The 11,264-nt window shown below is 38.8% G+C and overlaps 2 protein-coding genes across 5 annotated transcripts in view; both read right to left on the bottom strand.

The window, feature by feature from the left end:
- Positions 1 to 2,614, bottom strand: part of dctn1b (dynactin 1b) — a 35,773-nt gene extending 33,159 nt beyond the window's left edge. Inside the window, exon 1 of the mRNA XM_055057387.1 lies at positions 2,477 to 2,614. The gene's annotated coding sequence lies outside the window, so the exon portion shown is untranslated. The remainder of the gene's footprint in view (positions 1 to 2,476) is intronic.
- Positions 2,615 to 4,203: 1,589 nt separating this feature from the next.
- On the bottom strand, positions 4,204 to 6,779 carry LOC129377445 (probable N-acetyltransferase camello). Of its 4 annotated transcripts, XM_055057396.1 has the most exons (3): positions 6,633 to 6,779; positions 5,295 to 5,392; positions 4,204 to 5,195 (listed from the first exon to the last, which is right to left on the bottom strand). In XM_055057396.1, the coding sequence occupies exon 3, from the start codon at positions 5,186 to 5,188 to the stop codon at positions 4,526 to 4,528; it is 663 nt and encodes a 220-aa protein (XP_054913371.1). In that variant the 5' UTR covers positions 5,189 to 5,195; positions 5,295 to 5,392; positions 6,633 to 6,779; the 3' UTR covers positions 4,204 to 4,525. The 4 variants fall into 4 exon arrangements, with proteins under 4 accessions (XP_054913371.1, XP_054913369.1, XP_054913370.1 ...); XM_055057394.1 differs by lacking the exon at positions 5,295 to 5,392 and having other exon boundaries at positions 4,204 to 5,192; positions 6,633 to 6,778; XM_055057395.1 differs by lacking the exon at positions 5,295 to 5,392 and having other exon boundaries at positions 6,633 to 6,778.
- Between the last annotated feature and the right edge of the window lie 4,485 nt (positions 6,780 to 11,264).

The following is an 11,264-nucleotide window of genomic DNA, read 5'->3' on the forward strand; positions in this document are numbered from 1 at the left end:
CGGACTAAAAAAGGCTTAGTGTTGGATTCTACGTCAACGGGGCGTTCAGGGACACGTAGCAAACCCCTGCAGTCTCTTTGCACCCCTTTTATGCAAATTGGAAAAAGGCAGAACCAAAACATGGGGGGGGGGGACGCTCCGGCTCTGCAGGAAGTGGGAAGGAGGACGCGTCCTCATCTCCCACAGAGGGAGACGGTCGTTGGACAGCTTAAGGCAAAGATCTGCCTCCTTATGGGAGACGAGGGCAGAGAGAGAGAAAAAAGAAAGACAGCTCTGTAAAAACCCACATCTCACCTCCACCAAACCTGATGAGCAGGAACAGAGGTGACTTAAAGGAGAAACATTGTGACCAGTCCGTCTGCCGGGCGGCCAGGAACACATGAGCAGCAACCGTCAAGGTAAAAATGAAGACAACTAGAATAATGAGGCTTATCTGAATAACAGGACATTTGTCTGTGTGAAACATTAAAAAAGAAGAACAGCAGCAGGACTACATTTGAACAGAGCTGATTTCATCACTAGGACAACGTGTCTGCGCTCAAGACTGATGACAACAATGGACTTCACTTTGAAAAAGGGATTTTTTTGCAAAGTATTTGAATATCAGTGACAAACATTCAGACCTTACCGATGATTCTCAATTGGATTTAGGCTTGAACTTTGACTGGGCCATTCTAACATGTCTAACCTAAACTACATTATTGTAAAAAGTAATGTTAATGCCTTATTGATGTGTGCAAATAATTGTCATTGCGATCAAAGTGTCAGAAATGCACACTTTATATGCAACATTTTCAGACTGTTTTTGAGTGAATGCAGTGTCCTGTTAAAGTATTCACACTCCTTGAAATGTCCCACATTTTGTCACATTATAACCACAAACATAAACATATAAATCATTTTAATCTTAATGAAAGATCGACACAGAGTGGCATACAATTGTGGAGTGGGAAGAAAACTATACAAGGGTTTTTTTAGACAAACTGAAAAGTGTGGTGTGAAAGTTTCTTTCTACTTCACAATTTGTCTCACCACTTTGTGTCGGTCTTTCACGTTGAATGTTTGTGGTTGTAACATGATTAAATATGGAAATGTTTGAGGGGTGTGAATACTTTTCAAGCTGCTGCAGATGCCCAAATGTCCCAGTGACCAAAATGTGAAAATTTACAAGAGATTGTCAGAAGTAAGAAGGTGAGTAAAATATGGATCTATAGCAAACATTGCTATATTGTAATAAGAATTTTGTCTTTGCATGTTTTGTCTAGCATAGTGCCATGCTAATCTCATGCACTCCAGCCAGTCCGACATGTTTAGGGTCTCTAGGCTTCTTCCGTTTGTCCACAGGATGACGCTGCCGCCACCGTGTTTCGGGGTATCATGTCGGGTTAGCATTTTTTCCATGGAGGTCAAACATTTTAGTCTGATCTCACCAATCTGGTTCTATCTATTGAAACCTTTAAGTGGGACTTACCTCCTCTTCCAAATATAGATGTTAATCATTTTTCATTTATTTTGAGGGTAATTCAATAGTTTTACTGCAGTCATTTTGGACTAAAATTTAAACACACACAAAAAAGTCATTTCTTTAAAAGCAGCTAATCTTGGAAATGTAATCTAAAAAAATGATAACTTTACTCTCTCATTTTGCAGTTTCATTCATTTTCAATCATTAATTTTGCTTTTTTGCCTCCTCTGACAGGTAATGATCAAGGTCATCTCACAGGCATTTTCTTGACTTCTTTAATTTGAATTTGTGTTCCGTCACATTTATATTGTATTCATTAGAACACAACTTAAAAGTATATAACCTACTTTAGTTCTTTTTGATAAAAACCTTTTTAGTAGCCTCAGTCTTTAATTAAAGCTGTAATTAAAGCTGCAACTTAATGCCATCTTGGGTGAAAACTGGCCGTGTGATTTTAGGAGTTAAACAGCAAAATATAAATAAATAATGTGAAGTACATTCAATAATCGCTGGGGTTTTTTTTCTGATTAAATCCAACCAGGGGTCCGGCAGCCCATTGACAACATGTTCGAGCTCAACACCAATCAGGAAACTCGCTGGATTCGATGTTAAACCGAATAAACGAAATTAAAGGGCAATTACGCTGAATTACTGTCAGATTCAGACGCCTCTGTTTTACAGAGGCGTCCTTACATTTTGTGAACCTATTGAACCGCTGCGTGCTTTTACCATTTCAACTAGCGATTACAATAAAAACATTTGCATATTTGCAAACTAAAATGAACATAAAACCGAGTGGTTTCCATCGCTGCTGTCAGCTGTCAGTGAGGCGACTCCCTGAGCGGCTGCTAGCAGCAGAAGCTGTTAGCATGCACCGGCTGACTCCCTGAAATAAACCCCTTTTTTAAACTTTTATCGACATTTTATCATCATGCACCAATTATTGTTTTGGTTATACATTTTCCACCGACGCGTCAACACTCAGAGTGACAGCTGCTCGCTGAGTCTTACCCGCTTGCGTCAAAAAACAAAAACAAAATCCGGCTTCGCTTTCAGCTCCGCGTCCCCGAAGAGCTGCATCCATCTATGGTTGTCTGACCGGACCGATCCGTCCTGCTGCGTCCGAGTTGACGCCTGACTCAGCCGGACTCAGAGGAGCAGAGGAGCCCGGTGACATGACCGACACCCCAAACTCTTTATTGGTCATTTAAGCAAAAACATATATACACACAGACAATATTTTATTGTGTAATATTTTTGACATATTGTCACCGTTATGATTTATTTATTTGGCCAAAGGCAATTTTGAAAAAAGAAAAAAGAAATAAATCATTTAGAAAATTACTTATTTTAAGAAGACTATATGGTACTTGCTTTCAATATTTCAAATAGCCTTATTATTTATTCTCTCTGCTATATCAGAGATATTAATATTAGACCAAAAAGATAAAAAAATTTAATACATGTGAACAAAAACTCAGTTTTCACAATACATATTTTCTCATGGGAAAAAAAATCTATCCAAAGCAAGCTGGTCATCTGGACATAAAACCTGTGTTTAGTTACTAAACTAGTTTTAGTTACTAGGTTTAATTAGTTTTTTTCTACATCTGGCCGTGATTCCTAAGTTGCGATGACGGAATTGTATTTTTGTTTCTATGCAGAAATATTTTTAATGTAGCCACATGAAGATTTTCCTAGCACAGACTGACAGTTATTTACCTCACATCTCAATCTAATTCAAATTTGGGCTGGTGAATGTTTCTCAGATTATATTTCCTGTTACATCCCTTCCTCTATGGGATGTATCACGTCCTTTCTCTGAAATAAAACCCCCAGTCGGTCTTGACCGGCTGTTTGGTTCTGCTGGATTTTTGTTCTTGTTTCCTGAGATAATTTTTTTTAGCAATAAACTTAATTTGATTGCATTGTCTGACAACTAAGATCAATTTAAATGTTTGTAATTGACTCAAGATCTATCGGTATAACTGGACTGAATTCACTCCTTGGCTTTGACATTTGCTATCAGTAATTCAAATTAAATTGAAGATTTCTGGTTAACTATTGTAAAGTCCTCTCGTACTGTCACCTTCTGAAAGGTGAAGGCAAATTTATCAAAATAAAACACTGACAAAGCTTCTTCTGCAAAACTATACCGTTCATTTAACTGAAAATGACTTAATTATCACTCAAACATTAATCAAACCATAATTCTGGTTATTCTTATTTTAACATGGATTTAGGCATCCAACTCAAGCTACATTTGTTCTTTTCGTCCTTAATTAAATACCTCATTAATAGATTATCTTAGAAGTGCTGAAATCATAACTTCATTTGCTGGTGGGTAAAATACACCTGATCAAGGGAAGAAAACCAACCTCTTACATTTACATACAGAACAAAGTACATAAGAAGTTTTTACACCTGGGCACAACAGAAATTTAATGAAAGATTAAAGAGAGCACAGCTTAGATTACCCAAAAAAGTCTGAAATGTTGTAAAGAAATTAAGCTGTTATTAAATAAATAATAAAATAGTTATCATACTTCTCGGATATTATAGTTCAATGGCATAGGTGTCCCGATAAAGCTTTTTCACTTACGATACGATACCGATGTTGATTTGAGTATTGGCCGATACCAATATTGACCAGATACAATATCAGAACATATCGGCCATACTTTTATTACTTATTTAGTGGTGTGGAATGGTGGAAAATGCTTGATCAAGTGAGAGTATTCAAAAGAACAGTAGTCAACAAATGACCTGGTTATTATTACACAACAGGTCTGCTACCACTGCTGAACTGAAATCCTTCTATTGCCAGATATAGTACAATACTTTTTTGGCTGACGTCGGACCGATACCAAAATCAGATCGGAACGCCCTTAAAACAATAGAGTACTAAAAATGTTCTAATGAAGACCAATAGAGGTTTGCTGATTTCTCTAGGATGATTGTTTTTCAGTAGTGATATGCAAACAGTTTGCTTTGCATGTGCTGTCCCTTGATAGCTGAAGAATAACTGAATGGTACCATCAACCCAAAAATGCTGTTGTTTCAGTCTCTTTCTTTATCTGTTTGCAAATCAAGTCTGTACTCAAACAGTGTGAAGTTCAGGATTTTAGCCATAACCTCTGGCAAGACAAACTCTCTTATCTTGGTGTAACCCATGCATTCGTATAGTTTTTGAGCATCAGTCTGCACCACGGACGTGTAAAGGATGACGGCAGGGAAACCTCTCTCGCGAGTGAAATCCGCCACCGTCCGACACAGAGCCTTGGCGATGCCCATCCCCCGGTGACTCCGCCGCACCGACATGCGCTTCAGCTCCAAAAACCCGGGCGCTCTCTCGGCGGGGAGACACCCCACAGTCCCGACCACCCGACCGTCGCTTTCGGCCACCCAGAAGCACGAGTTCTTATTCTGCAGGTAGGTCCCGCCGATGTCGTTGAGGTCCTTCCTGAGGCTGGTCTCTATGTATTGGTTGAACATTTGCCGGACCGCGGCCAGGATGAGCGTGACGGCCAAGACGGGCAGCAGGAAGGACTTGGAGCTGGTGATGAGGGCGCAGAACGTGACCATGAGGAACATCTGGGCCAGTGGCTGTTTCAGGACGTGGGTGAAGGACGAAGGCACGTGTTCGCTCATCCCCAAGGTGAAGAGCTCCTTGACGACCTCAGCGTCCTCATCCTGGTACTTTCTAATCTGAATGCTGGCCATGGCTCTGCTGGTCACAGAAATGAATGAAATTTAAAACAAGGGGGAAAAATGTGAAGAGATTGTGAATAACTTTTATAGTACAAACTATTTGAGTAAAAACACAAACATTTTCTCAAGATGATGTCTACGCCTTCGTCTAAAGTTGAGTTCAGGAGTCTGGGTCACATTACAATGCGTCGAGCTGCATTTCCATTAACCTTAAAACTGTAGAAATTGAAATGACAAAAACCGTTTCATGGAAAAACATTTTTAGAAGTTTTTTGAATGTATCGAAATGGACGCATTTCGCAAAACTGCCATGAAAACATTTATTTTGTGTCAACACAGGTCACGTAATCGGATTTTACTGCTGGTGAAAACGACGAGAAAGACAACAGAAAGTAGTCGTGGGATGGTTGATTGTTCGTTTGTTGTTTTTTGTGCAGAGCCCTCACATCGCATATTCATAAAGAGTTGTGTGTCATTCAAACTTGTTGAATCCATCCATCTTCATCGTCCACAAATGAAACAATGCAAAATGCAGCGCTCAAGGGACTATTTTAGATATAGCTTGCTTTTTTATAAGACTTGTTATTGGAAAGCTGGTGAGGGTTTTTAAAAGTTGAACAATTTGATTTTTTTTTCAAGTTTAATCATCTTCAATGATGCATTCCATTTTTACAGATGGTATAAAAAATGTTAAAAGGTCACAGTTTGCAACCTATTAAAAAAGATTACCTCTTAAACATTACATTCTTTATTTGTGTTACTTTGCATGAAATATTTTTACGTCACAACTATGCACTACACTTTGACTATATTACATAAAATCCACCCAAAATACAAAAAAAAGTTTGTAGCTGCGGCCTGACAAAAAATATTACTAGTGTTACAAGTTTCCCCTTAGGTCGAAAAGCAGTGAACATTCACCAGGATGATGATAAGTAATAATATATATTGATTCACATACAAGGATTCTCCGCTAGCTACATCTTGTGCTTGTGTCCCACAGTGGGGATCACACCAAACATTGTGTTGGAAGTCTGGGAAGTGCCTTAAACAACAAAAAAAAACAGACAATGAAAAGTTGTTAGCCCGCCCTCACAGCTACTACAAAAGAAAAACAATCGAAACTATGACACTGTATTTATTTGGCAAATAAATGATCCAGTTGACAAAACATACAACTGGTTAAAGTTTGACCTTTAACCACTGACCTCAAATAAACTGAAGGGCATGTGGTTGATTTGAGGTCAGTCATGCGGTTCCAGTAGCTAGCAGGTGAAAATCCCCGCAGGCCGTTTAATAAACAAGTCCGCGCGAGCTCAGCTCGTCAATCTGAGCTCCGTCAACCACTGACGATAACAGACCGGCTAAGAGATGCTAGCATGCTTCCTCGACTCACGAAGCTGAGAGTCGACGCCGAGGCTCTGTGGGGTTCTGCCGATAAACACAACTTCCTTACCTTATATTATTAATACATGGGATAATAACGGAGAGCGATTCTTCCTGCTGCTAAAACCTCCTCGAACCGACTTCCCTCTTCTTCCAATCCCACTTCAGTTCAGCGATGGTGCATTCATCGGTACTCGGAAAAACAAACACAGAAAAGGTGTTTTAAGTCGCTTTTTGTTTAATTTTTTAATATATACTGTTATTCTGCTCTCTATATGAATGTTTCTTGTGGGATTTTGAAAGCTTCATGGCGTTCCTACGAAAATAAAACAACTCAGAAAGTGTTTTCTCCCTGCCGTGTCTGTGAACACCGCGGCACGTCCGAGGCGCATTGAACGCGGCACGAGGAGTACATGACCCAGGCAGATAATTTTGTCACATAGTGCAGAAAGAGCCAACTTCTGCTTAATGCAAACAAAGACTAGGGTAGTGTTTTGCACCTTGTTAAGAATTAAAAAGATGAAGAACTTGATCTTAGCTCGTTAATTAATTCTTAGTCCCGAATTCCTGTGTCTGTGTAAGTGTGCAGAGAGAAAAGAGCAATCATACGACGTCAGACTTCAGATATTCAGAGTTTTATCCAGAGAAAATCAATGCAAGAAGAATGTTACAATAAGCACCTCACCTAGAATATCAAAAGTCCAAGACATTACAGAACAGAGACAAAGAACTGAGTAAAAAAGACAGAAGATGCATCCTCCGGGAAAACTCTCACCCAGCACAAAGAGATTCCAACTCTGCTGTAAACCAAATCATTTTATAGAATGCGTAATCTCATCATTTAAATATATGCATTAGGAGGTGTGTTCTTTTCCTTTGTGTGGGCTGTCTCAATGTTATTTTATACCTCCTGCTAAGAGCCCAAAAGCAGATATATGGCCCAGCCCTTCTCGTATCAGCCGCTGTCCAGTTTGATATATGATTGCAGCTGCAGCGCTATCTGTGCCTCAAAATGTTTCCACAAGAAAGTAGTTTGTATTTTTAACCAAGCTTGCACACAATGTAATGCTAAATAATGACTATAAGTTTGGATCTAATAAGTAACTATTTAAAAACATGCTTAAAGAAATATAGTTAATTCTAATATAGATAAATTATTTATAAAAAGTTTTAAGATCCTAGTGAACTTTTGAACCATGCTCAGGACTTTGTTAATTGCCTGGCATATAGGCTCCTTATCTCAAGAGATCCAAGGAGTCTAGGCCTATGTTTTCTGTTTTTTCTGTCTGATCCTCCTTTTAAGAATTTATCTGCGTTTCAGAGATTGAGCCGTTGTTTTTAGTTTCATCTAAATTTATATGAACCTAGAGTGTACTTTAACTTTCTATGTTATATTTTATATGTGTCAAAGCTATCCTGTGCAGTATTGTGCTAACTTAAAATTCTATGTCAACATTCCCCTTTTGATCTCTTTAAAAAAGAGATCACCTAAAGTATGACCATACTTACCTGGGAGCAAACACATAAGGATTTAACAGAAAGATTAACATTCCCCCGACAAACAAAACCCCAAAAAATAACAAGACTTGATCCCCCAGTCACATCAAAAAGAAGAAAAACATACATCACATAACATCAATACAAAATCACAAAAACACAAAAAACTTCCTGTCACCTAAAGCAGTAAAAAACATTCAACTATGCACTAAAATATCAACAGTAAAAACAACAACATGAAAAACACAACAATGCTGTGAAGAGAAAAATAACACCAATACATACAGTCACACACTTATATTAAACAATAATGTCTTTACTTCTTTATGTTGCTTCGTGTCCATCGATTGTTCCTGAAAGATATAAAATCTTTGGTGAAGAAAAATTAAAAACTGGAGAAAAAATAGGAAGAAATGTTCGCAACAGTTCGCAAGAGTTCGCAATAATCGGCAACTCCTTTCTTCTTGATCCCGACAGTTTTAGCAGGCGTCCATCCTGAATATGCGAAGCTCACTGAATATTGGATTATTATGCCAACACCGTGAGTGTAATTGAGGGATTTCATCCTCTCATTCAATCAGAGAAAACCCAAAAAGGATTATTATGCCTGTTTTGGGCCTCAAAACGTTGAACTCCAGGAACCAGAACCTATAGCAGGAATAAATCTGCTATCCTTCTGGCCCAGAGTGTTGCTCCTCCTCTGGGTCTGATGTGAACTGAAGATCCTCTGCTGGCCCCATCAGAACCAGGTCTCTCATCACACCATCAGTCGGAGCGGCTCGGACGTCCTCTCCTGTGACTTGGTAGAGCTCAGTGAAGCAGGATTCAGACCACTGCCGTTTTGATGACCTTCAGCCTCACCCAGGTGTATCCTGATGCAGATCTCTTCTCCGACCTCTCCTGTGACCCCTGGTACTCCACAAACTCCGCTGCTATTAACTGTAACTCATCAAAAAAATATTTTATGAGATAAATGTACAGGGTTACCTGTCCATCTGGGAGTTCTGACGGCTGGCCCTGGAAATCTTCTTCTGATCTCATGCTCGTACGAAGAGAAAAGCCCTGTAAATTTATTAATGGACATCCTAACAGACAACAAAGCAACAGGCAATATAACAGGCACTGCAACTACCCCATTAAAATTTTGTCTGTGCACAGATTTTAGCCAATTTTGTATTTTGTTCCATTCAATCACCACATTTGCCTGCAACTTATGGATAATATATTGTACCAAAAATAAAATGATTCAAACCCAGGATTTTGTTCCACTTCCTGGAGATCCTGATACCTGAAATGTAGCATCAACCTACCTCATTAGTTCCTGGAATCCATCACTGGAATCTAATAAGTAATCAAATCCTTGTGACAGTTAATTGTACTCCTTGTATATAAAAAAATCCTGAGAAATGGTTTCAAAACACCTCAATACCTACCTGTGAAAACCTACCCGTGTCGTTCCATGTGTTACCTGGAAAAACATTTATTTTCATATTACGGGGAGAATCACCTTATCAACCTGACCTGTGACGGTTTCTCTTATGACTCGGGCCACCACACCCAAAAATGATGGGCCAAGGCCAGAGATTACTATAGTGACATTTATTTTCTATCTGTTCAGTGTATCAAAACAATTAAGCAATTAAGCACTCACGTCTAACTCAAATAAACTATTAAAGTATAATACAAGAATATAATAAATAAAGTTGTAATTAAAATACACTCCAAAAGAAATCCTGGGAAAATGTCTGACTGAAAATAGATTTGAAAGCCTGTCAACCAAGAAACACACATGTGCACCCACAATGAACCGTCTCCGTTTAAGCTGCAAAATAAGTTATTGATTGTGCATATTTGTGTATATGTGCGGGCTGGATGGCACATACTCTTTAATTAGATATCATCTCATGATGGCTCTTCTTTCCTTCCAAATAGATAGTTCTTCTGGCAAAAACTCTGTTGATGTTGAATGATTTTACCACGTGGTTCTGTTCCACCTATTCAATCGCAATACTTACCATTTACAAACTTTTATATCTAAGCATCAATAGTCCTTGCATGAATCACCACAGAAGCAATGCTTTCTCCAGCTCTCTCAATTCAATCTCATGTTTTACTGGAGAATTATCTGCTCTCCCCCTTTTTCTGAAACAGAACTGCAAAGAACATCAGTTATGTTATAGAAAAATCCAAATTAAACGGCAAATTATAATGAGGTATAGCCAAATGTGCAGCAGCAGCTAGCAGGAGATTATCAACATACTAAACCAAATTCACATCTACTGAAAAATAGACAACTAGCCAAGTACCATTACAAAACCCAATTAAACATTCCTAAATAAAAAGAAAACATCTGTGGCAGAAGTACATACCACGAACGGTCACCTTGTGTAAGGAAAAGAAAACACATCTCTACAACCCTGGCAAGAGAAAAACTAAATAAAGCGCTATCAAAATCAACATAAAAATATAAGTCAGAGAGGAACCCAAAAGTACTGACCGGCACTACAAGGTTACCAACGTCAAAACAGTCTTCTACAAATCATGTGTCCTGCCAATTGTCCTATCTTCCTGTCTCCAGAAATTGCTGTAAATCAAATGGGAGGACGAGGTTGTAAAACCAAATGTGATTGGTGTGATGTCAAACAGACTGTGATAACCAGGGAGCAAAAGACGTCCCAAAACCAGTGTTTACCCAGACAATTTTTGTTTGTTATATTTTATACGTGTCAGTCGATGGAGAGAAAAAATAGAGGAGGAGAAACTATAATGTTCAAATTCAAAACATATAAAAGGCATTTTACCACACCATCTAAGTCCTGAACTGTATTGCTGTGTTACAGAACCAAAGAAACATGTGTTACTGCTTCGTCCTGCATGTTAAACCAATTGTACCACAGTCAGACAAACTGCGGCAGCAACACTTCTGGGTCCACAAAATTCTAAAAAATTACTATTCAGTCCCCACCCGCTAAATTTACAACCAATTGCTCTTGATTTCATTCAAATTTTTCAGACAGCGTGACATGAGGAAACAGACTTCTACTCATCCGGTGCAAGTGTCAGAATCCAGGGTTTCCGGCAATGTCAGGTGTTTTCTGGCTGAATTAGACCCCATACATATCAGCCATATGCTCCTCGTATAGCAGCAGCAAAAAACTGTCCAGGAAGGCAAATGACAGAGCAGACATGACATGATCCATCAGTC

This window comes from Poeciliopsis prolifica, unplaced genomic scaffold (genome assembly GCF_027474105.1).
Source record: "Poeciliopsis prolifica strain line A6 unplaced genomic scaffold, Auburn_PproV2 SCAFFOLD047, whole genome shotgun sequence".
NCBI classification, from domain to species: domain Eukaryota; kingdom Metazoa; phylum Chordata; class Actinopteri; order Cyprinodontiformes; family Poeciliidae; genus Poeciliopsis; species Poeciliopsis prolifica.

Excerpts from the sequence above, each read along its gene's own strand:
- LOC129377445 (XM_055057393.1), bottom strand. The coding sequence starts at position 6,428 with ATGACTGACCTCAAATCAACCACATGCCCTTCAGTTTATTTGAG. Across the intron at positions 5,193-6,384 it reads TGCCCTTCAGTTTATTTGAG|AGCCATGGCCAGCATTCAGA; the intron begins GTCAGTGGTTAA and ends TGTGACCAGCAG.